General features: G+C 40.4%; 1 protein-coding gene and 1 long non-coding RNA gene across 3 annotated transcripts in view; one reads left to right on the plus strand and one right to left on the minus strand.

Annotated features, from left to right (window-relative positions):
- The window catches only part of LOC122794345, a 587,167-nt gene that overhangs the window by 462,851 nt on the left and 97,057 nt on the right, over positions 1–27,259 (minus strand). The window lies entirely within an intron of this gene.
- Positions 1–27,259, plus strand: part of RHAG (Rh associated glycoprotein) — a 394,323-nt gene that overhangs the window by 349,594 nt on the left and 17,470 nt on the right. For both annotated transcript variants that reach the window (XM_044062656.1, XM_044062657.1), the window contains exon 9: positions 16,437–16,510. In XM_044062656.1, the coding sequence (XP_043918591.1) occupies positions 16,437–16,510 (74 nt within the window). The remainder of the gene's footprint in view (positions 1–16,436; positions 16,511–27,259) is intronic.

Below are 27,259 nucleotides of genomic sequence, written 5' to 3' on the forward strand. Positions count from 1 at the left end.
AAAGAATGCTATCTTCATATACGATTCACCTCTCCTGCAGAAGATTCCTCAGGGTCTGTACTGGCTTTCCTCACTTTCAGTTTACCTTTACCTTTTGGGCCCCAAGAGTTTTCACAAAGTGTTTAGCACCAGTGGAAGCCTTCTGCCAAATTCAGGGAATCCAGAGTTTCCCCTACTTAGATGACCTGCTAATCCAGATCAACTCTCCAAAGATCCTGTTGCAACATCTCCAGATCATCCTCACCCTCCTCCTGTAGTTGGTATCCACTGTCAACTACAAAGAGTCCTCCCTCCAACCCACTCAGTAACTTGTGTTTCTGGGCTGCAGACTGGACACCAGGAGAATGGAGGCTTACTTGCCTCAGGAAAAAGAGCAGAACCTTACAACTTACTTTCACAGCCTTTCCTCTCTTGACCAATGCTCAGTCAGGGAAATCCTAAGATGTCTAGGATTCATGCCAACAACTATCTGAATGCTACCCCTAGCCAGGTTGCATATGAGGAGAATTAATTGGTACCTGAAAACAGCATGAGCCCAACACTCTCACCCTCTAGACATAGTGATTCCTCTCATACCTTGTTTCAGAAAGGAGTTCTCATGGTAGGAAGACCAGGAGAAACTCAACCCAGGACTCCCTTTCATCCCAACAGCCACAGTTCAGGGGATGTACACAAATACCTCAGATGAGGTCTGAGGGGGCCTGGACAGGCACCAACAGAGGACTGGACAGATGGCTATCCAAACTCAAAATGGAATATGTCAACCTGAAGGAGATGAGGGCCCTCATCCAAGCTATTCAGGTTTTCTTACATAGGTGGAAACCAGGTCCTCTTTGAATATTCACAGGCAACAATTCAGCTATGTGGTACATTAACAAGCAAAGAGGCATCAGACCATGCCAAATGTGTGGAATAATAAGGAGGGCCTGGAACCCTGCCACCAAGAAGAGTATGTCACTACTCACCATATACATTCCATCACAGGACAATTTGCTGGCAAACTCATTATGCAGGACCTTAGAAGTCCCTCATGAATGGACCCTGGACAGACAAGTCTTCTTGGGCATCATTCACCATTTAGGGGACATCTCAGATGAATTTGTTTGTCTCAGACTGCAACAAACAACTCCCCCTTTTTTACATCAGGAACCCTTGGCCATCATCCTAGAGATGCCTTTTCCTTTCAGTGGACAGGGATGTTTCCCCCACTACATCTTATTCTAAGGTTTCTGTTACTAGTGGGCCCTTTAAACCTCTAACCAAGGGCAAATGCTGCAATCTATCACACATAGCATATCTCATCACACAGCAAAAAGGATCCCTGCTACATTCAAACCCATCATCCCTAAACCTAAATCTGTGGATGATAGATTTCTGATTCCTTTCAAGCACCAGTTTTCAAAAGATGTAATTAGGGTCCTCTGGGAAGCAAGGAAACACACCACATGAAAATCCTACATAGCCAAATAGAAGAGATTTTCTTTCGGGTGCCATAGAAATAACCTGGATCCTAACAAATCAGAAGTACATTCCATCTTAAAGTATTTGTGTGAGTTAATGGATGTAGAGCTGGCATGCACCTCCATTAAAGCTCACCTGTCAGCCTTTTCTGCCTGTATTTCTCTCAGTCCATCTGTTATATATGTCCAGATTTGAGGTCATACAATTTCTTAAAGGGGTTCTGCATCTTAGACCAGCAAGGAGGTCTGTACCCTTCAACTGGGACCTCATCTTCATGCTAGAAAAGCACACTTTACCTCCTTTTGAATCAGCAACCTCAGCAAATCTCCAGATCTGCACTTGGAAGACTATTCTACTTCTGGCTCTCACTTTTGCTAGGAGAGTCTCAGAGCTACAAGCACTTATGGCCATTCCTCCCCTTCATATTTTTCATAAGACCAGGTTAACCCTTAGGGCTAACCCCTCTTTCATGCCAAAAGTAGGGAAAGAGCTATCTTTCAACCAGGCCATCAGTCAACCTACTTTCTCCTCCAACCCACAGAACGGGGGAGGCGAGAGACTCTCTAAACATTCACAGATAGCTGAGATTTTATGTGGTTAAGATCAAATCTGTTTGTAAGTCAGATCAACAGTTTGCCTCATTCATGGGTGCAAAACTGGGCCAGTAAATATCTAATCAAGCCATTGCAAGCTGAATTTTAAGTCCATCTCCTTTTGTCATTCGCTTCATGACAAATCTTGCCTTCATGCCCTTAAGCTCATTCTTCTAGGGCAGTAGCATCCTCCAGGGCCTTCTATAAAATGGTTGATGCCAGGGCTGTTTTGCAAGATGCCACCAGATCACCTGAATACACCTTTGCTAAATATTATGGGATTGATGCCTTTTCAAGGTCCAGGGCTGTTTTCAATAGGTTAGTCCTTTCTGACCTCTTCGACAGTTCCTCTATCAGCTTTCCAACCACCCTTATGTTCCCTTCAGTTCTGGGAATCATCCATTTGTTTGGAATACTGAAACAGTGATCTCAGTCAGGGCATAGTACAGTTGTGTAAGAACTTACCATACGAGTAAATGTCCTGCTGATCACTGTTGAGTATTCCTTCTCTTCTAAGCACTTGCAATGTACCCAGAATTGCCTCCTTTTGCAGATCATACAGATTTAAATGTATAGGTTGCATGTGTGCATACTCTTGAAAATTGGTTTTGTTAGCTCTGTTGCTCCTACTGCTATCAGAACTCTCCTGTCTTTCTCCTATATTTGTCTAGTTACCGCTTGCATATCCTGGTATTTGTTTGTTTGTGTCTTTCGGCTTTTCCCGGTTAGGGGTCGTCACAGTGGAACTCCGGTCCGCTAATGATTGGCAGTTGATTTTTACGTACCAGCTTGCCAGGCCTGATGCACAACCTTCAACGAAGGTACGCCCATTCACGCATGTCTCCACACAGAAGACGCTCTAGCTGAGAATCAAACCGGACAGCATCTTACTGTGAGGCGACAATGCTACCGCAGCACCACCACCGTGGTTGCATAAAATTATTGCATATCCTGGTATAATTTTGTGTTTCTTCCTCAGTTTAATTCCTCCAACTCTTCAGGGTGTCTAATACCATAATAGGAATGAACCCCATTCTTAACTCAGGGTATGATGAAAGTTCATGAATGTAGTATTGTTTCAATCACTGATGTTAGCCAAAAGTGCTCTTTGCATTACCCGGAATATGCCCAGAACTGACTCTTTCTGCAATTCAGGTTCACTGTAGAAATCAGGGTGTCTGTCAGGAAATCCAGTTATGGTGAATACATTCTAAGAGTTAACACATTTCTGAAGTATGTTTCCTAAAATTTGTACTGTTTCACTTAGATTTCCAATCTGTATTCAATGCAGTGGGAAAAAAACAATCATTGTTGCTGCTTATGTTTATGTGCGTGTCTGTGTGTGTGTCTGTGTGTGTGTCTGTGTGCGTGTGTGTGTCTGTGTGCGTCTGTGTGTGCGTGTGTGTCTGTGTGTGCGTGTGTGTCTGTGTGCATGTGTGTCTGTGTGTGTCTGTGTGTGTCTGTGTCTGTGTGTGTGTGTGTGTGTGTGTGTGTGTGTGTGTGTGTGTGTGTGTGTGTGTGTGTAACTCTATATAAGAGCAACACGTTGGCCATAATTTCTTCCTCTTTGCATCCTTGTTAAACATCAGCACTGCACACAATGTGTCTATTTTTGCTAGTGCCTGCAAAATTTGTGGAAAAGGATCACATCACTGGTACAATGGCACAGTGAGGGGTGTTGCCATGTCACAGCTCATGTCTCCCTATATTGAGCTCCTGACTGTGGTTCCATCTGTGGGGAGTCTGCATGTCCTCCTTATCTCTGTGTGTTTTATCCAGGTGCTCACATTTTTTCCAGCACTCCAAAGACATGCCATAGGTGAAATAATATTCTTTAAATTTGTGTAGAATGCATAGTATGTGTAAGTGTCTGTCTAGTGATTGATTTGGCAATTTCAGTGTGTGTGTGTGTGTGTGTGTGTGTGTGTGTGTGTGTGTGTGTGTGTGTGTGTGTGTGTGTGTGTGTGTGTGTGAGTAAAAATAATATTGACTTATGCATACATAAATTTCCTGAGTAGTGGAAAAAATAAGGCATAAAATGCATCACAGGACATCTAGAACCACAGAGTTTCTGGAGGCCCTCATTCCAGGTCAGCAGATATATATGCAGTTCCACAATTGACGATCTATGCATATAATCAGTTTTAAGGAGACCCATATCTCCTTCATAGGTTCATAGGTAGGTACTAGGCTATTGGCTCTAGGGCCTATATAAGCCTAGCCAAAAGGTACCCTGGCTTTTGCCACCCAAGAAAATTATTTTCCTGTGCCACTAATGAGCAGAACCACAGAGGTGATCCCCCAGGTGAATTTCCTATCTCCCATCCAATCATAAATGTTTTTCTTGAAGAGTGCTAATGAGGAGCTTTGTTTGATATAGATAGGTAGTTTGTTCCAGAGGATGGGAAGTCAGGAATCTATCCCTCTAGCATGTTCTGTTTATTGTGGTGACAAGGTTTAGGTCCCTAGAGTGTGTAGCTCAGAGGGATTGGGATTTCTTTAAGTGGAGCATGTCCAAAAACTCTGGGTTTGACATAGCTTTGTGTGCCTCTGAGTAGGTGATATGCGATGGAGTAAAGCTGCAGTTTTTTGAGACGGTCTGCCTAGGGCATCTGTTTGAGGCCGGTAATCCTCTTTGTGAGATATTTCTGCGGCCTTTCCAGTTATTGTAGATGTCTTGTGAGGTACATACCAAAAGGGGCATTGTACTCTATAATGGGTCTAATGAGTGATGAGTAGAGGGGAACAATGACCTCTTTTTTCCTAGATGAGAAACCTTTTGTGATGAGGTGTGCCACGTAGAAGGATTTCCTGACTACTGTGGTGATGTAATAATCAAAGGAAAGGCTACTGTCCACCTGTGTCCCAAGGTCTCTTATCACACTTTCAGTGTTAAGTAGACTACTGCCTATGTGGTAGTTCACGGGTACAGAATTTTTACCAAAAGGGATGACAATACACTTTTTGGCATTGAGCTTGAAACCATGGCTTTGACACCAGCCATCTGTCTCAGTGAGGTCCTTTTGTAAGATGTCCACATCTTTTGGAGTTTTGATTATGGCTTTTAGTTTGCAGTCATCTGCGAACTTCATTAGCCAAAGACCTTCTGTGTTAGCCTGTACTTCAGAGAAGTAGATACCAAACAGGAGAGGATCCAGGACTGAACCCTGTGGTACTCCATTTGTCACTGGTCTGAAATTGGATTTGGAGTCTGCTACTTTCACAGTGTTGGTTCTGTCAGTGAGCCAGTTGGCAACCCATCTTGTGACATAGGGATTTATAGCAAGTTTAGTGAGTTTATTTATAATTCCAGAGTGCGGGATGCTGTCAAAAGCCTTGGCAAGATCTAGATAGGCTGTATGAACCACCTTACATCTATGGCTTTGGTGACTGCTTCAAAGAAGTCTATCAGATTTAGGAGACATGATCTGCCTTTTACAAACCCAAACTGGTTGGAGTCCTGAGTTTGGAGATTACCAATATCATTGTTTATAAGTTCCATGATGATACGTTCCATAGCATTGCAGACCAGGCTCATCAGGCTAATGGGGTGGTAGTTTCTGGGGTCCGTCATGGCTCCCCCTTTGTGGAGTGGGATAACTGTCACTGTGCACCATTCAGTGGGCACATAGCCTGAGGTGAGGCTATGACTGAACATGGTACTTAGGTGGGGTGCCAGTTCGTTCTGTATTGCATGTACAATGCAGACTGTGTTTTTTACCTGTGCAGCTGTGCTTACAGGAACCTTGCATTCTTCCGGTATAGAGATGGGCAATTTAGGAGATGAGATGGGGATAAAGTTAGCAATGAACCTATCTGCCAGGATGTTGGCAATATCAGTTGGTTCTGTATATTTAGTGCCATTGTGCTGTAACTCAGAGCAGATCTGAGTATTGCCATTGAGATTCTTGACATAGCTATAGAATGCTTTGTAGTTGTCTTTAGAGTCAGTGGCAATTTTATTTTTGTAACTAGTTTTGGAGGATTTTATGAGGGATCTCAGCTTCTTACTGAGGCTGACCAGGGAGTTCTTCCAATCATGGGATTTTACTCTTTTTTGCAACAGTTTCTTTCTTCTGTTGTAGAGTTTGCTTATGGCAGGGGACCACCAGATTGGCTTCCTTTTTTTGGAGGATAGCATCTTGGTTCTGTTAGGAATTGCACGATTCATGCACTCGTGTAATTGCTTACAAAGTGCATTTGTGTAGGATTCAGCAGTCATACCTCTATTGTCCATCAGCATGGGTGTCGTAAAGTTTTCCACTTCTGTCTTAAGGAAGGGTGAAGTTGGCTTTGGAGAACTTTTTTTACAGTAGTTTCCCTAATGGGAGGTGGGGGAGGGATGTGGATGTCTAGGGTGATTAGCTTGTGGTCCGATCTGACCAATGAGGAATTGACCTCTGGTGTGGAGCACCGGTTACCCATGTTCAGATCGAGGCAAATATAATATGGGTATATACACTTCTTCTTCTGGCTTTTCCCGGTTAGGGGTCGCCAGAGCAGATCACCTGTCCGCCCATGATTGGCAGTGGAGTTTTACAGTGTCGAGTTGCCAGCCCGGCATCCAACCTTCCACAGAAGGCACACATGCACTCACACCTAAGGCCAGTTTAGAGTGTCCAATCCACCTACTGCATGTCTTTGGGATGTGGGAGGAAACTGGAGCACCCGGAGGAAATCCACGCGACCACAGGGAGGACATGCAGACTCCACACAGAAGGTAACCCAGCCGAGGATCTAACCGGAGAACCTCTTGCTGTGAAGCGACAATGCTAACCACTGCATCACCATGGCCGCCCAATATGGGTATATACACTGATTTTTATATATCATTTGATAAGCGCAAAGCATTTTTCTTGATTTTTGGTCCAACTGATCCAGTACCTTTTAAGTCTAGTCAATCACACCAAAACTGTAAGTTAAAACAGGAAGAGGAAATTGGTTTATAGCCTGGATTTTGCTCCTAGATGTCAGGACTGTTTTCAGTGTTGGTTTTAGTCTTATGAAGTATGCCTTACTGAGTTTTATTTGGATTTGTTCATGTTTTATTGTTGATCCTACATCAATTCCCAAATATTTAGACACTCCTTCCTATACAAGTCCCTTTATATCATGTTCCTGTCCAAGACTGATATTTTCTTTGTACTGCAACGTTCCTGCTTTAAATATTGCATTTGTAATTTATCAAGACCAAATGTCACCCTTATATCACCTGAGAAAGTTTTAATCACTTGCAGTTGTGCTGTCAATGGCTCATCTGATAAACTGTACAGTTTTAAGTCATCCATAAAAAGTAAACAAGAAATTGTTAAGCAGTTTCTTTTCTGGGAGCCAAATTATAAACAAGACCTAATCTGTTAAGTAAACAGCTTAATGGGTTAATGGCAAGACAAAACAACAGCAGCGACAAATAATCATCCTGGAATATCCCCTTTGAATTTTTATCCCTGGTATAATAATTTGGCCCTTGTCAGGACTTAATTGCAGAGTGGTTTGCCACTGTTACATAGTCACTGTAATGTAAATAATCGATGTAGGATGTGTCTTCTATGTATATAAGTACTCCTTTACCCATGTATATGGGATTCTGTCATTTTTTTTTTGTAATCTATTTATGCCATACTTAGATTCTTCCCTTTTTACAATTTTCCATTATGACTTTACTTAGCAACAAATCAACAAATGATCCTTTGTTCCATCTTCTTCTTCTTCTTTTGGCTTTTCCCGGTTAGGGGTCGCCACAGTGGATCTCCTGTCCGCTCATGATTGACAGTGGAATTTTACAGTGTCGAGTTGCCAGCCCAACCTTCCACAGAGGGCACACACATGCACGCAGTCACACCTAGGGCCAATTTAGAGTGTCCAATCCACCTACAGCGTGTCTTTGGGATGTGGGAGGAAACCGAAGTACCCAGAGGAAACCCACGTGACCACAGGGAGGACATGCATATTCCACACAGAAGGCACCCCAGTTTGTTCCATATGACTTTCTTTTGTTACCCTTTTGTTTTACTGCCATTACTCAGTTTTGTTTTAAATAACTATTTACTCTGCTGGCATTAATTCCACTATATAGTTTGTACATAATCAGAAAGCAAAGTTACTGGTCTATAGTTTTTAGGATGGCTTACAGGTTCACTCTCAAGGAGGAGTATCATTTTTCCTGTTGTTAACCAGGCTGGTGTCTGTTCAGGATGTGCATATAAGTAGTTCTCACTCAAGGCTAAATCCTCATGTAATAATGTTAATATTTTAGCCAGAAGTTGGGTCCTCTTTCTGGGCCTGCAATTTTCCAGTTATGAGTGTTCCTTAATTTTGTTTGTTTCTCTGGCAACTACTTAATCCCATTTCATATCCTGTACATTTGAACTTCTTACTGTTTCTTTCACTTCTATCCAATCAGCATCTTTGTTATGTTCCACAAGGTCTTCATAAATATTTCTTCAAAATGTGTCAACATTTTTTCTTTTTTGGTGGTGTTTCTATTCCTCTAGTATTGTTTCTCAATTTTCTATAAAACTTTTTTGGATCATCAGTGAATTGCTTATTTTACTCTCCTTTATATTTATCTGCATACATTCTTAAGTTTTTCTGCTTGTGCTAATGTCTTTAGTTTATTTGCAATACTTTATGACAGCTCCTGGTCTGTTCTGATACTGCACATGGCCTTTATCACATCTATCTTTGTTAGTCTTTTTGATGGTCTGTTCCCTCTTCTGTACTCTTCTAACAGTGAAACCTAATTGATTTTTAGTTTTCTCTGTTTGATGCTTCCATGATGGTTATTTCTTCCCTTCCTTTCCCTTATACCTCTGCATTTTTGTAGTAAGTCTTTATATGTTATTAATTTAGTTGCACATTAATATATGTAATGTATCATATTTACTTTTGTTATATCACATGAATTTATGTTAATAGTCTTAACTACTGAGTTAATCTGCTTTATCAGACTTCTAACATTGTGGGTCTTACTTACTTTCTTGTAATTTATTTCTTTCATCGATCTTAATATGTCTATCCATCTCAATTTAATCAAGCAACTCTTCCCTTAGATCATTTTCTTCTAAACTGAAGGCACTTTCTTTGTTTTCTGTTTCTCATTGACATTCTACAGAAACTTCCAGAACATTTTCCTGTGAGATATTCTTTTCAGCTGCATCCTGCATCATCCATTGCTCTTTCATATGAGAACTTGTTGGCCTAGTAATCCAAACCATTGAATGTATCAGATTTGCCACTGTTTCCTGCTCCTTCCATTGCTGTAAGCATTGATCTCTATTCAGTAAAATAACCTTACTTCACACAGGCAGAAGAATTTATGTCTTTCAGAATTACCAGAACCTCTACCATCAGCTACAAAAAAGTGGGAAAAAAACTATAAATACTACCAAAAATGGAAAAGTGGAAGCCTTGAAATTTAGTCAACAAAGATTTGGTGGCTAGACAACATGAGCATTAGAGACTCCATGAAAGTCTTCGAGTGTTGGCCTCACGGTGGTGTGGCTTCATTCACCAACAGCTTAGGTTGTTAATTCTCCTACTCCCTCTGCTATCGGTTCCCTTTTTTTGTGTAGCATCTGTCACATTCTCAGCCTCTTCTAAAGTTTGATACATCACAAATGGATGCCAGTTCTTAGGCACCTGTATGTGTCCAGCATGTTGTGCAGGTTGCTTAGCGATGCTCTCCCCAAATGGAATTGCTTATGCATTTTATTGCATAGCTCCAGGTCATTAAGTGATTATTTTGAGAATAAACAAGAAAATCAGGCCTTTTACAATCCTTAATTTGGAGAAGATATCAATCCCAGAGACGTCTGTCCCCCTAGACACCTGGCCCACACAGGCCATATTTGATTAAGACATTTTAATAAAGAATAGCATGGTAAAGATGTAACATACCATTGCCCCTCCTACTGAGACCACCATCTCATAAATTTTAATTTCCACTCTTTGGAAAAAGCATCTAAGCATTATTATTGGTGAAGAAGATGTGCAAGACCTCAGACTTTACCCAGTTTTACTCTCCTCTTCGGGGTGCAGCATTGCTAAAGATGGAACTCTCTCTTCAGGGGCCTCCTTTAAGGATGCCTCCTTTGAGGCAGCCTAAAGATGGTGTCAAAGAGATAATCACAATAATGCTGCCTTCAGATTATAAGGACCATGGAACCCAAATTTACTACAAATACTCCTTTCTTTTCAGGCACCTGAAGATATGTTTGAAGACCCTTCCTTAAAGCTAGATTCTCAGCTACTGCAACCAAAAATATGATGCATTTTACAGAATGAAGGAGAGGTCAAAATACCTACACAAATAACATTCACTTGTGGTATAGAAGGATAGAGTCCTTTCTACAGTACATGTGACCTGAGCTTGACAAGGGGTTCAAGGGCTTGATTATACGGCACAGAGAGTGAGAGAGAGAGACTGATGGATATTCTCATCCTGGGGGGGGGGGTTCTTTCCAGCTCATGCCACTGTTCTAATGGCAGGGCCTCAGTTGGAGAAGAGAGACCTGTCATGATATTTGGAGCTGGTGCCAGGAAGATGTGGGTATGGCTATCCAAGCTAGTGATGGTAGACCTGTCAGTATGTGTGAGGAAGCATGGATGCATGGACAGAGGAATATAGATGGCCCTTGTAGTGGCACACTTGTTCACATTGCTACTGGGGATATGATTAAAAAAGTCTCATACTTCTGGGATGCCATCAAGAGAACAAAACACCCTGATAGCTGGCTGGATGAAGTCGCCCCATAGACAGGATAGTGTCTGATCAACAGGAGGATCGATGGTCTTCAGGAATGGGGCAAAAGTGATAAAAAAAAATATAAAAAATGGATAGCAAGCCCATAAGTGATTTCTTTAGATGCTTCCTAGAGTTCCAAGTGTGCCTCTGCTAATAACATTCTCCTGCATAATCAAAAAGCACGGTACTTAATGCATTTGACAAAAAAGTGTATTCTTTTGCTACCATAGAATTCATAGCCAATAACTGCCAAACTCATATGACACTGAGCCCAGGTGAGGCTCTTAAATTAATTTAAACCACAACAAAGGTAATCAAATATGCTGGCAAGTGTGGGTAGAATGCTATAGCTGTCCAGGCTAGGATAGCTACTTCAGATCCAAAGGATATCAAGAGGCACATTCAGATTTCTGCCATGGGAAACTACCTTATACTTAGGACTCCTTCACAAGAAGTATTTAAAAAAATAGAAGGACATGCTATGACTGTGCAAACTGTGAAACAGCTGAAAGCTAAGACTACGGAAACTCTGAAACAGCTATTCCACTATCCAGTACTTATACACAACATAAACCTTCCTTCCAACCAATGGGCATTTTACAAGTAGCAGTCACATTCTGTTTTACTTAAATAGGAAAAATCCTTTGAAAAAGGCTCAAAGTGAAAAGGTAGAAGTCAAGAAAAGAAAAATAACATTAGCAGAGGTAATGGTCTGTCACAAGAAATCTCCCCCATTGGCTGGGGTGCCTTCTGTGTGGAGTTTGCATGTTCTCCCTGTGTTCGCGTGGGTTTCCTCTGGGTACTCCGGTTTCCTCCCACATTCCAAAGACATGCATCTGGAGCATTTCTCCCTGGGCCTCCGCTGAAAACAGGCTCTGTGGAACCTAGTCGGACTTTCCCAGTCAACAAATGATAAATAAATAAATAAAATAAAATACTTATTTATGTGTATATACCCTTTCTTCAACATTCTATGAGGATGTGCCCTATCTAGAAAGAAATAGCTCAGCTTAACCACAAATATCTAGATGTGAGTTAATCACCTAGTGATAAGACCTCGCCAATCTTTATGGGGATTCCTTCCCTGCCACCATACCCAGGTCTTACTGGAAAATCTAGTTTTAGACCAGCTGCTTGATTCTTCCCTGTGGGAATACATAACAGGGTTTTATTCAAGACCATTTCTGGTTTTCAGGAATCATGGACCTTGGAATTCTAATTTTAGATACCACAAAAAGGTCTGAGGATCATAGGATCATAGGAGGTTACTAGGCTAATGGCCCTGGGGTCCTTATAAGCCTAGCCAAGAGTATATCCCGCAAAAAAAGAAACCTCATTCAGCACCTGTCACTCCTGTCAATGAGGGACACAGGTGGGACCCATGGGACAAATCTGTGGTTTCCCATCCACTCATCAAGGTTGTGCTTGAACACGGTCAGCAAAGTACTCTGTTTGACATGTATGGGAAGTCTATTCCAAAGGTGGGGCAGCCTCTGGCAAACAAACCAATGTCACAGACAAAGAACAAAAAAACAAAATGCTGAAAAGTAGGCGAGGATGAATCAATATTTATTGTTGCTTTTTAACTAATTTAACAACATAAAGTAAATGCGTTCATGCTTGCACATGACTTCAAGTTAAAAATAGTGTAATTTAGTAGTATATTACTTGAAGAATGTGTACGAAGGCTTTCCCTTTTAAGAATTGATTGGGTTCACTAATTAAGGTTTTAATACATTGATTGTTAGATTTTTTCTATATAAGGAATGTTAATTGATTTTTATTTTATTTCAGTCTGATGAAGGTGAGGCACTGATCCACACCGAAAGCGCTTACTAATAAATGCAAGTTTCTTGTCAGTTTGCTGGCTCTCATTGCGTTCAAACAAACCAATGTCTCCAGCAGGTTTTGTTGCTGTTGCATATTAGATTTAGGCCTTTCAAGTGGGTAATGCGCAAGGAGCTAGACTTAAGTATATGTAGAATCTATAGTAAGGCAGAGTCTGATATTGCCTTGTAGGCGAGACACAGATCACTTCTGAGGAATCTATACAATATATCGATACGAGTAGAGTGATAGTGATTTGAGTCTGTCCACATAGGACAGGTGTTGGCAGCCATGGATTCTCTTTGTGAGGTATTTCTGTGGCCTTTCCAGTTGGTGCACTGTTTGGAGAGGTATATACCAAACAGGGCATTATACTCAATTATTGGCCTAATGAGGGAGGAGGACAAAGAGGTAGTGACCTCCTTTTTTCTGTATGCAATCCCTTTACTTATGAGGTGAACCAAGTAAAAGGCTTTTCTGACCACTGCTGCTACATGATGGTGGAATGTGAGATTGTTGTCAAACTGAGTACCCAGGTCTCTCACCACAAGTAGTGTGCTTATGGGGTTGTCGTTGGTGTGATAATCAGTAGGGGCCATGTTTTTGCCAAATGGTACAATAATATACTTTTTGCATTTAACTTAAGGCTATGACCTTGACACCAGTCATTTGTTGCTGTGAGATCCTCTTGCAGTATGTTAACATCACTTGGGGAGTCAATGACAGCACACATCTTACAGTCATCCACAAACTAGGTCTGCCACAGGCCTTTTGTTTTTTGCTTGGACCTCTGAGAAGTAGATGCCAAACAGTAGGGGTCCCAGAATAGATCCCTGGGAAACACTACTAGTGACAAGTCTGCTGTTGGAGGTGGTGGTGCCTATTTTGACCTTGTGGGTCCCATCTGTGAGCTAGTTTGCAAACCATGTGATGAGACAGGGATTTGTGCCAAGTTGTGTTAGCTTTTCAGTGATGCTAAAAGACCAGGGAGACATGCTGATTTCCATTATTTTGGCTATCCTGACCAAACTCCACATGAGGACACTCCACAAGAAAAACCCAGTGGTGTCAGTGGAACTTGCAGCAAGAACACACAGGAGAATAATTTTTACCACAGACATTTTAAGTTCCAAAGGAATTAAGACATTGGCAGATTGTGTAGTGCATTAATTACCAAAGTAGAATACCGATCCATGTGGACTTATTTCAGATTTATTCCAGTAGAAAGGTGAAAGTAACGTTTTTTGCAAAGATATGCAATATTTAGAAGTTCATAATGCTTCAATTAAAGCAATTCATGTACAGCAATGCTACAAGTATAGCAAAAAAGTAAACTTTGAGCAAAATGGCTTGATTAATATAGATGAATGTCTATTATGTCCCACCTAGTTGGAACCCAAACCCTGACAAAAAATGTATCATATTTTGCCTGGAGAAAGAGGAACGAGTCTCTCAAAGTCCTGAAGGACAGAAATCAGTAAAACAGAAACAAATGTCAATAGAAAGGCATTGCTACCTCTGGCTTACACACTTACACAATCCATATTTTTAGTTAATTTTTAGACCCAAGGGGAACACAACACAGTCATATAATACAGTGAGATCTAGGGAGGGACCCATTTGTATCAGTTCTGTAGGCCTGCAGTTTGGACATCTAGCAGTACCTCATCCTGCAGCCTTTCACCTCTCTTCAAAGCAGAATGACCTGGAAGATTAATTCAGCAGATATTCCCCAACCAACTTTATCGAAGGTCTGATTCATGGGTATGCCACAATCTGACTCTACTCTAGGAAAATTGAGACAGAGAGAGAGAGAGAGAGAGAGAGGGGGAGCTTTTTGCCTCTTTCTTGAATTAGCAAGGGAAAAAGTTCTGTTCTAGGTTTTCACATAGAGAAGCCTGAGTGATAAATTCCTTATCCCTGTGCTGAAATTCAAGGCTAATATTTGCACATCTCTGCATCCATCCATCCTTAAAATACTGATATATATACAAGAGGACATAGCAAACTTAATTCTTATAGTCCCATTTTGGCCAAGACAACAGTGGTTTTACCAAATATTTAGAATGAAATAACAAGGGCTTAGCTAGTTCACCCCAACCTCAAGTGCCTAAAATATACATTCATGTGTTTAAGGCTACTTCCTACCAGAGGTACTAGTCATTTTGACAGAAGATAGAAAGTTTACTATTAAGCAATCTTTTTACAGAAACACAGAAGAGATTACCATTATAATGTGCCTTGAGTGACATTCAGTCTAATGGAGTCTTAGTACAACATGAACCAAATTACCATACTACTCTGCACACATGGGGCTGACTTTGGTGTCAGCTAAAGTAAAAAATTTACCCCTATCTGCCTGTTTATTCATGGAAACTTCATTAATAGACAAGCCTAACTTAAACTGCTGAAAGGAGTACTCTAACTGAAACAACGCTAAGAAGCCAGATGAACCCTGGGGCTTAAAAAGCATTGATGAAGAATTAATGTTGGCACCTCATGTACCAGCTGGTTCTATTTTCTATGAAATTCCTGTGCTGATAAATAATAATTTTAGTGCTATTACTTCTGTGCATAAAATACTTAAGCTGCAGGTCATGATAACCACAGAGCCTTGTGGCTTGCTCGGAGTAGCAAGGAAGCCAAATGCGGACTGAGGGAATCAAAACTAAGGCTACAGAATTAACCTCATTAGTATCGAAAGGCTTAATCCGGTGTGATAAAATGACAATCATGTACAGCAGAATACTTGAGACATGACAGGGTGGGTGGGGGCCCAAAGAACAAATCCAATGTTTTTCAATAGTTTGCAGTAGAACTAAGGAAGGGAATAAAAGCCCAGAGCAAGTGATAAGTATTACTGGTTATGCTAATTAAGTTAGCATGGTACATTTTATCCCCAGATTTGGTAATAGGGGCAATGGCAAACTATGATTCTCTATGAAGAGGTTTACTGAAAAAAAAATATAACAAGAAAGATGGAAAGAAGTTCCAAGCAAGAACAATTCCAGTTAAAGCAAGTTAATTTACAAAATTTTGAGGGAAATTGTTGAACTATTAAGAGAGTTTCTTGCCTGTTTTTCCATTTTTGTTTTGTAATTAGGACAACATTGGTAAGTAGATAACAATATTTTCCAAAAGGTTATTTATTTACCAAAACGTCAAATTTAATCTTTGCATTCATGGTAGCCTTTAAATGTTATTAGTGACAAATAAATAAATACTACATTCAATAAAATAACACCAACAGTTTTACCAACACCCACCAACCATCCATAACTGTCCTGGCTCCAAGCTTGCTGATGAAAGTGTAAAAGAACATCAGAAGAACATTTAAAGATATTCTCTGCACCCACCTCCAGTGTACTTTTGCCCTACACCACTAATATTGAAATACATTAACTCTGAGGTTTCATTAACTTGGAATGCATTTCTTTCACTAGAGTTAATGCCGACCCAGAGTTACTATATTTAGTAAGTAAAGGAATGGAGGGAGGAAAGCTCTTTACAGAAACGGTTTTACAAATGTCAATAATTTAGTAAGCTACGTGATGGTAAGCTGGCGGGTAGGCTAATCAGGATGGTAAGTAGAACATTGATAGAACAGTTAGCAGTATTTCAAATTAGACCTTAAAAATCAGCTTCACTAAATACATTTATGTAGGACTTGTGTGTTGTTTATTTGTATCACTCTGAAGAGGAAAACAAAAAATATTATACATTTTCCAGATGTAATTTTTGGCAATGTCAGACAATGTATGCTATTTTCACTTTTACATATGTTTATGTATTTATTTTGCTTCTGAAAGGTTTTCTTCTGAAATTGCCTTTCTGGGGACAGCCACCTGACCAAAACTGCTATGATGACAGTATTTACTGGGAGGTGAGTATTATATAACTTCATACTGTAATACCACACTGTATATCCATTGTATTAAATATGCCAATTATAAAAAGTCCTGCAGTTTGCATTCACTCTATCAAGTAATGAAAACATAACATAGCCAAATGTTTTAAGCCCCTACAGTAATGCAAATAGCTGACAAATTAAAGTCAGATAGGTGTCAGACTTTATAGTATGGCATGAAGGGATGGGTTTAAAGCTTGGTGGCATATGATGTTCTGCATGTCTCCATAGGCATTGCCTGTTTTATGTTTTAGATGTGCAACTTGCACCAAATGCAGACCAGTAATAAAACTTTGCATTATAGGTTCTCTGAAAAAGGCGCATGCATTAGGCATGTACTACAAATTAGGCAAGCAGCCTTTTAACACCTGATGAAGAGTAGGGTGAAATGTTCAAAGATGTGAAGCCAGCAGTATTTTTAGGAATCAAAATTAGATGTAGGTAATAGAAAACTTCTGGATGAAAGATTGAGTAGATTTGAACAAATACAAAGATAGTTGTACTAGCTATTATTCCAAATAAAAGGAAGCAGTTCTTTTTTGAAAGTATACTAGTTATCTTAATATTACAATCTATTTTTTTTCAGCATTATATAGCAGAAGAAGGAATAACAGGAAATAATTTGGAAATTGTAAGCTATTAAGTTTATAACATTTCTAAGCAAATGGAGTTTAACAATAATAGCTCATGCAAAAGGCACATATGGAGTAATGAGCAATTACAGTATACAATCTGGACTTTTGCAAATCTTAATAGAAGGTACTTCAGTTCAAAATATTGAGCCTTTTTTGCTATACCTGAGTATAAAAGTAAATGATTCAGTATGTGGAACATTCTGTAGTACATCTGCTTATAGTTAGCTGATTTAAAGCCAAACTGTCAACACACTATTCAAGGCTAATTTCACAAAAGACAGACAAAATGTAGATATAATAAAAGAAAAATTGAACATTTTATAATGACAAATCAGAAAACAATCTTTCAAAAACCACAGAAAGGAGAAAGAGTGAGGAAAAGTATAGACCTTAGAGTTAAAGTACAGGAAGGTAATTTGCATATTTCAGTGTTCTACCAAGTAGAGCAACATAAATCATCCTATATGAAGAGTACTGACATGTCATTTTCAGAAGGAACAAAAAAAAAACATTTATTTAAGCTTTATTTATATTTGTGAACTGGGGTAGACTATTGATCTAGATGGGCGGTTTCAGACTTGGCATGGGGACACTGTCTGTTTATAGGGCAACTTTTGGCAGAAAATTGCCTAAGCCACCATAAATAAGTTTCTGTCATTATTCACTACCAACTAGTACTCCTTAACTTCATTCCACCTCTTTTACTGTCTCTATGTTTTTGTTTTAGCTCTAGAAGCAGTTCTTTTTGTGAAAGTATACTGCTTATCTTAATATTACAATCTATTTTTTCAGCATTATATAGCAGAAGAAGGAATAACAGGAAATAATTTGGAAATTGTAAGCTATTAAGTTTATAACTTTTCTAAGCAAATGGAGTTTAACCATAATAGCTCATGCAAAAAGCATGTATGGAGTAATGATCAAGTATAGTATACAATCTAGACTTTTACAAATCTTAATAGAAGGTACTTCAGTTCAAAATATTGAGTCTTTTTTGCTATACCTGAGTATAAAAATACATTCTTCAGTATGTGGAACATTCTCCAGTACATCTGATTTAAAGCCAAACTGAGCAAACAAATAACATGTCAGTACTCTTCATATAGAATTAGTTCTGTGCACAGGGGCACAGGAAAATAATTTTATTGGGTGGCAAAAGCTAGGGTACCTTTTTTGGCTAGGATTGTATAGGCCCTAGGGCTGAAAGCCTAGTATCTACCTATGAACCTATGAATATATTATCCCACTATTAGCTATTTGGATTGCATTAGCAGATTCATAGAGTAAAAACACTGGATATGAATGTTTTTTTAATTAAATGCCTTGATGGCTGAATAAATGCCTTTTATTTTAATGTTGTATCTACCTTTATACTCTGTCAATACTTCTGGATATGGTGTTACACAATATTATTTTTTTGTAACTGGAATTGGGTTTTTTCTCCCTGGGCCTCCACTGAAAACAAGTTTCTGGTCCAGTGGACTTTCCCAGTTACAAAATGTCAATAAATAAATGAAATGGAAAATGTGTATTTTTCATCTTACAGTGAAGTTCTGCACAATCCTAATCTGCCAGCAGCACAATGTTACTTATTTCTAATTTTGATTTTTTTTTTACTCTGAAAGCACTCATGGGAAAGACAAGTTGACATGATCATGTTTTCATTGACAACTATTTATAGCCTTAACGTACTGTGAGGGCACAGCTGATGAGATTACAATTATCTAGTCTGTCATGCCATGCCAGTCATGTCAGATCACCGTCACAAGCAAGAATTACTTACAAATTTGAGAATCTGCAATAAAAATGTTAGTGAATGTTTTACAGTGACTCTTACATATGTGTTTCATACATATCTGTTATGACATATTTGAAAATGTATTACAAAAGAAAAAAAAAATCAAATAATGTAGTCTTCTTAATAAGTGATATTTTGTTAGCTTAAGGTTCTGCCATCCTTCCCTGAACCTACTTGAGTGTCATATTCCCTGGGTACAAAGATGATCTAATTAGTGAAGTTGGTTGCAGGGTTTCTAAACAAAGTCGACATAACAGTTACAGTAAGTCCTTTGCCTTGCATGCACAAGGTAAAAGGTTGAAGTCTGCATGCTCAGCCTGTGTCTCTTTGTGGTTCCTCCTATCGCCAAGAAACATGCTGAGTGTTTGCACCTCAAATTCACTCAAAAATGGAGTTTTGGGCAGTACAGACTCTAGATGGTGAAGTGCTCTATAAACCAACTGCTTTGGAAATCAGTTCTGGTGAACAGTATCATCTAGATAGGAGAACAAGGACCATAGTCTGCATGCTGTGTCAAGACTAGCCACGCAACAATATAGAATTAGCACTAGGTGATTGGGTCATTTTGACCAATGTCACCAAAAATGGGCATGGGTAATTGCCTTTCAAAGTGGGTTGAGAACCTGGCCTATCCCCCCCTGAGCCAGGGATCCATGCTAATAGTGGAAGGAATCAATGTGCCCCCTATTTGTCATTGTGTGCCCATCATAAAGGCTAGCAGCTGTGGGTCGATAAGCTATTAGCTGGTGTCCAGTTGCCCTTCTTGGGTTATCTGTGATAGCTGTTTTGAGCGAAATCTGGGTGTTAAACCAATCAACCTGCCAAACATGAACTAAGGATTGCTACACTCAGTAGAGGTTCACTGACATTATGAAGCTTGGAAGTGGATAACATGATGGTAAGAATGCTAGGCATCCTCTGTGTCCAAGAGACAAAATGGAAGGGCAGTACAGCAAAGCCTCCTAGCTTGGGACCCACAGTCTACTACTCAGGAGGAGGACAGATTAGAAATGGTGTTGGAATTGTGATGAGAAACTTCAGAAGACAGTGTGGGATGTCATCAGAATTAATGAGATTCATGTCAGTCAGACTGCAGTGTAAGGATAGGGAAGTATTCATAATCTCAGCAAATTCCCCACAGCAAGGTTGTGACAGTGAGGAAAAGAGGGCATTCAGTCAGCAGTTGCAGTACCTGCTAGATAAAGCAGGACAACATGAGCTGGTCTTGATAATGGAGGACCTGAATGCATATACTGGGCAGACTGAACAGGATATGAGGACTTTCTGGGTCCATATGGATGGGGAAATAGGAATAAAGAAGAAGAGTCCATTGTAGAATGTTGTCTGGAAAATGACTTGATGGTGGCCAAACCATGATTCAGCAAGAGAAACAGTCACAAGATCGCTATAGGAGTGGCCAACATGAAACTCAGGTGCACCTCTTCCTAGTAAGGAAAGGGCACTGGGGTAGAATGAGTGATTTCAAAAGTCATCCTCAGTGAAATAGTCAGCCAACAGCATAAACCACTAGTTCCACAATCAGCTATGAGCAGTGGTCCGAGAAGGCCCTAAAGTCAACAGAAACTAAGCTGAAGACCTTGAAGTTGACTGGAGAGAAAGCAGAAGAGTTCAAGGAAATAGTCAGGGCTCTAGCACCATAGGAATAAGAGAAAATAGGAGGAGTTGAAGAAGAATGACAGTGCCTTAAAGCAGCATGTGTTAGGATTATAGAACAGATATGTGGCTGAGCCAGGTATAGAAAGAAGGTACATAAAGAAAGATGGTAGTGGAATGCAGAAGTCCAGGAAGTCATCAAAAGAAACAAGGAAAGGAGGAAAAAGTTGAAGTCTGAAAAGGCAGAACAGACAAAGAAAGAATACTGTGTGGCCAACAAGGAGGCTAAGATAGCAGTTACAATGCAAGGCATCAGAGGCACTCTACTACCTTCTGGAAAGTGACTCAGTAGATGGCACAAAGGAACTGTACCAGTTTGCAAGGCAAAGATAGAAAGACAAAGAAGATCAGACACCATTCATAAGGGACATCAGCAACAATCTGCTCACCAGTCCACAGGACATCAAAGGCAAATGGAAGGAATCCTTCCAGCAGCTCCTGGATGATGAAAGCCCCACAGAAGCTGTACTGCCACAGACACAGCCTACGATGAATAAAAAGGAGCCTGACTTAGAAGAAGGGAGAAGACGACTTAGGAAAATAAAGTCAGAGACAGCAGCAGACTCAGAGGAGGTCACCACAGATATGATCAAAATGTTGGTTAAGTTAATGAAGAAATAGCTGTTAGGTTCATAGGTAGATACTAAACTATTAGTCCTAGGGCCTATATAAGCCTAGCCAAAAAGGTACCCTGGCTTTTGCCACCCAAGAAAATTATTTTCCTGTGCCCCTGTCAAGCAGAGCCACAGAAGTGATCCCTGGGGTGAATTTCCTATTCCCCATCCAATCATCAAGATTTTTCTTAAAGAGTGCTAATGAGAAGCTCTGTTTGACATAGATAGGTAGTCTGTTCCAGAGTATGGGAAGTCTCTGGGACAGGAATCTATCCCTCCAGCATGTTCTGTTTATTGTGGTGACAAGGTTTAGGTCCCTAGAGTGTGTAGCTCGGAGGGATTGGGATTTCTTTAAGTGGTGCATGTCCAACAGATCTGGGTTTGACATAGCTTTGTATGTTAGGCAGAGATCGCCTCTGAGTAGGCGATATGTGATGGAGTAAAGCTGGAGTTTTTTGAGACGGTCTGCATAGGCCATCTGTTTGAGGCCAGTAATCCTCTTTGTGAGGTATTTCTGTGGCCTTTCCAATTGTTGTAGATGTCTTGTGAGGTACATACCAAAAGGGGCGTTGTACTCTATAATGGGTCTAATGAGTGATGAGTAAAGGGGAACAATGACTTCTTTTTTTCTGGATAAGAAACCTTTTCTGATGAGGTGAGCCATGTAGAAGGATTTCCTGACCACTGTGGTGATGTGATTATCAAAGGAGAGACTACTGTCGACCTGTTTCCCAAGGTCTCTTATCACACTTTCGGCATTAAGTAGACTACCACTTATGTGGTAGTTCATGGGTACAGAGTTTTTACCAAAGGGGATTATAATACCCTTTTTGGCATTGAGCTTCAGGCCATGGCTTTGACACCAGGCATCTGTCTCAGTGAGGCCCTTTTGTAGTATATTCACATCTTTAGGAGTTTCGATTATGGCTCCTAGTTTGCAGTCATCTGCAAACATTGTTAGCCAAAGACCTTCTGTGTTAGCCTGTACTTCAGAGAAGTAGCTACCAAACAGGAGAGGACCCAGGACTGAACCGTGTGGTACTCCACTTGTCACTGGTCTAAAGTCGAATTTGGAGTCTGCTACTTTCACAGTGTGGGTTCTGTCCATGAGCTAGTTGGCAACCCATCTTGTGACATAGGGATTTATACCTAGTTTAGTGAGCTTATCTATAATTCTAGAGTGGGGGGTGGGGTCAAAAGCCTTTGTGAGATCTAGATAAGCTGTGTGAACTACCTTACCCTCATCTATGGCTTTGGTGACTGCTTCAAAGAAGTCAATCAGGTTTAGGAGACATGATCTGCCTTTTACAAACCCAAACTGGGTAGGGTCCAGAGTTTGGAGATTACCAATGTCTTTGTTTATGAGTTCCATGATGATAAGTTCCATGGCCTTGCAGACCAGGCTCATCAGGCTAATGGGGCGGTAGTTCCCAGGGTCCGTCATGGCTCCCCCTTTGTGGAGTGGGATAACTGTTGTGGTGCGCCATTCAGTGGGCACAAAGCCTGAGGTGATGCTATGATTGAACATGGTATTTAGGTAGGGTGCCAGTTCATTCTGTAGTTCATGTAGAACGCAGCCTGGGATATTGTCAGGTCCCATGGATGCTGTGTTCTTGGCTTTGGAGAGTGTGTGTTTTACCTGTGCAGCCGTGATTATAGGAACTTTGCATTCTTCCGGTGTAGAGATGGGCCCTCTAGGGGGTGAGAGGGGGGTAAAGTTAGCACTGAACCTATCTGCCACGATGTTGGCAATATCAGTTGGTTCTGTATATTTAGTGCCATTGTGCTGTAACTCAGAGCAGATCTGAGTGTTGCCATTGAGATTCTTGACATAGCTATAGAATGCTTTGTGGTTGTCTTTAGAGTCAGTGGCAATTTTGTTTTCATAACTAGCTTTGGAGGATTTTATGAGGGATCTCAGCTTCTTACTGAGGTTGATCAGGGAGTTCCTCCAATCATGGGATTTTACTCTTTTTTGTAACAGTTTCTTTCTTCTGTTGTAGAGATTGTTTATGGCAGAGGGCCACCAGATTGGCTTCCTATTTGTGGAGGATAGCATATTGGTTCTATTAGGGATAACATGATCCATGCACTCATGCAAGTGCTTATAAAGTGCATTTGTGTAGGATTCAGCAGTCGTACCTCTATTGTCCGTCTGCATGGGTGTCATGAAGTCTGCCACTTCTGCTTTAAGAAGTGTGAAGTTGGCTTTGGAGAATTTTTTTACGGTGGTTTCCCTAATTGGGGGTAGGGGCGGGATATGGATGTCTAGGGTGATTAGCTTGTGGTCAGATCTGACCAACGAGGAAATGACCTCTGGTGTGGAACACCGGTTTCCCATGTTGGTAATAACCAGGTCTAGGATATTGTTGCCACTGGTGGGGGTGTGAATAAGCTGATCCAAGGCATTGGATTTTATGAATTCCAGAAAACGTTGAGCAAAAGGGTTGGTACATGAGTAGTTTTCCCAGTTAATGGTGGGGTAGTTGAAATCGCCCATTATTAGGGTGTTGGGTTGTACCCTAATACTTTCCAGTGTATCGAGAAATGAGGAGTGGGAATCCTGGGGCATGGTGGGGAGCTTGTAGCAAGCTACAATTTGAATTGCGGTCTTGCCCAAAGTTAGTTGCACTTGGATAATCTCGGATGCATTATACTGTGCAACTAGCCTGGAGGTGTGGATATCCTTAATGAATATGGACATGCTTCCACCTTTAGTGCTTCATTCCGGGTTAGGTGGCCAAAAGGTGTGGTATGAATTATGGCCTGGTAATGCAGGAATGCTCTCTGGAACTTTGAACCAGGTCTCTGTCACTGCACAGATGTCGATGTTCTCCATTTTAAGGAGTGCCTCGAGTGAGTGCATTTTGAGGTTTAGACTTCTAGAATTGAGTAGCATTACCCTCAGATTTTGCTTGCTTGTACCTGTTACGGTGGTGAATTTGTCATTTGAATTTTGCCTAAAAAGGCACTATAGGGGTGGCAAGAGCCTTAGCCAGTATCCGGAATCCCAAGGGCGACAGGTGCAGGCCATCTCTGGCAAAGCATTGTGGTCTATCAATCATTTCATCCCAGGCAGACAGATACTGGATCCCCTTAGAATGACACCAGAAGCTTAGCCAATTGTTGAAGTCAGTCATTTTGCCGTTGTACTGGGATATCATTCTGGGTGATGGCAGGATGCTACTCAGGGCTAGGGCCATACCTGCCTGTGCTACAAGATCAGAGAGCTCCTCCATGTCTCTTTTCATGTAGTCCAGGGAGGGAGTTGGTGGTACTTATACCAGTATGGAGTCAAAGGCTTACCCCATGTGACTAGAGAATAAGTATAACATGCCAATGTACAAGTACAAAGGGGACAGTCACAACTGTGGGCATTAGGGGACAAAAAACTTTTATCCCACTGCACGAAAGTTCTGCAGAGGGTGATTGATAATCAAATTCACAGATTCGTAGAAAGTAAGATGGGAAATGAGTAGCTCAGATTCAAATCAGGATACAACACAATTGACCCAACATTTGCAGTGAAGCAGATAGCTGACAATAGGGTAGAAATGAGGAGTGATTCCATGTGGGCATTCCTAGACTTGGAGAAAATGTATGACAAGGTCCATAGAAAGCTGATTTGGGGAGTCTTGCTATGGTTCAAAGCCCCAGAAACACTGGTAGAATTAATGCAGATTATGTACAAGGACTCAATGACACAAGTATGAACAGTGTTTGGCTGCACAGAACAGTTCCCATTGGAAGTGGGTTTCCATCTGGGTTCTGCTCTAAGCCCATTGCTGTTCAAACTGGTGATGGAATACATTAGCAAACAGGTTAAAGGGGAAACGTAAACAAAATTGCTGTATGAAGATGGTGTGGCATTACAGGCAGACTGAGCAACAACTTCAGCAAAGGATAGGGAAACAGAATGCAAAACTGAAGGGAAGGGATGAAACTGTGTACGGATAAGACAGTTGTAATGACAGCAAATGGAGGATATCAGAAGAAGCTAATAACTGAGATAGAAGGCAAAATAGTGGAATAAGCTAACAACATCAAGTACCCGGGAGGGGTTGTTGAGGAGAAGGGAAGTCTGAATAAGGAAATCAAAGCTAAAATTACAGGGCACCAACTGTGAGGGATAGTGTATGACAGAAGAATTCCAAAGAAACTGAAAAGTAATGTGTACAAGCTAGTGGTTTGGCCAGTACTTCTGTATAGTAAAGAAACCTGGGCAGTGAAAGCAGAGCAGGTGAGGATGCTATAGGAAATGAAATGCCTAAGACAGGTGGTGGGATACACACTGAGACAGATGAAGAAATTATATCAGAACAGTACAAAAGAAGCTCCAGTTGCAGAGAAGGTCAAAAAGAACAGCAGAGGACAATCTGGTGAACATTTGGGACAGACAGGAAGAGGGCAAGAGGAAACAAGGGAATTCCGCAAAGAGATGGAGGGATTGTGTGAGACTGTCGAAGAAGGTAGGAGAGTAATATCAAATTGAGAGACACTACAATCCCATGTAGAAAATGGGAAAAAGGGGGCTGATAATTTATTTATTTAGTTATTTATTTATTTATTTATAGTTGATTTACCAGGATTGTCCATTGGGTCCGAAGTACCCGTTTTTAATGGAGTCCTGGGGAGAAAAGCTCCAATAATAAAGATACAAAGATTACAAAAGTTCACATTTAACACTTATAGTCATGTTAAAACATATTATCAAAAGTAACAGTAAGCAAAACTATAACAAGGTTTCATAAAACTATAACAAGGTTTACACTTTAATCATTTACAATCATGTTTAAACAGGTTGTCAGAAACAGTAGTAACAAATATTAAAACAGGGCTGACAAAGGTAGTAGATTGTGGGTTCATGACAAAAACAATGGAACAGGTGGTTACAAGGCAAAGAATCTAAGGTTTAATGATGATGATGGTTGCAGGATTTATCAGGGTTGTTTGCCTTCAGACTACAAAAGGCGTAATGGTTTTAAGGTACTAGGAAAGAGAAAGAAAGCAACTTTATATTTCAGCACAATGTCACAGAGTTTGGACTTTTGAGCCTGTATAACTTTTTTGGTGTGAAATGACAAAAAAGAGGTACAGACACCTTACTTTATTTTCATTGGAAAAAACTTCAGGTTTGATAGAATGATACAAGAACAACGAGACAAATTCCCAGCAAACGTATTATAGGATTTCATTCATTCTCAGCATCGTGTGCACTGAGGAATCTGACTAAGACAGAAATACCACAGAGGAAACTAGCAAGTCATGGTTTTTAAAGTGGGAAAGTATCACGATCATTCTCTAGTGGAGGAAGTACACTTAGGTAACAATAAATGTCTGTTTAAGAAATGGCTGTCCTTTTAGTGACTTACTTAAAGTTAGACAGTAGACAGGTATACAGCACATATGCACTCATGTTTTATATCCTGAACACTTTTTGACTGCAAATATACTGTAGCTATGCATGACATGCAATACACAGTAGTGCAATCTAAGTTACAGACTGGATCTCATGAAGTTCTGTTTTCTGTTGTCAAAATTGCCCGATTCACTAATGAAACCTAACATTTTAGGTATGCATCTGCCAGTCCCAGAAGTACCATCTTCTTACAGCATGAATGGCATTTTAGGCATGGCAGAGATGTGACATAAAACCTTGGAATTCAGGAGTTTGAATATACTTTTCCAACAAGCTGAAGCTCCATATGAGTATGTAATGGCACAGTAACTATTCAAAATATTCAGTATTCCTTGAGCTCAGTATTGAAATCTGAATTTTCATTCAGCATGTAGTACAATTTTATGTCACTTGCTGTACTAGCACATATATTTAGTATATTTGCAATAGGGCGTCGATGCCTAGCATGCCACATATAAGCGTGGCATGCACAGAGAGATAGATTAATAGCAGGCAGATAGACAGGTTGAGATATAAATGTTACATTAGTAGTAATTTTAAGAGGATGCTGCCAGGAAATGTATCAGTGAGTTGCGACTATCTCAG

This window comes from Protopterus annectens, chromosome 2.part1 (assembly GCF_019279795.1).
Source record: "Protopterus annectens isolate FY-2018-M chromosome 2.part1, PAN1.0, whole genome shotgun sequence".
NCBI classification, from domain to species: Eukaryota; Metazoa; Chordata; order Ceratodontiformes; family Protopteridae; genus Protopterus; species Protopterus annectens.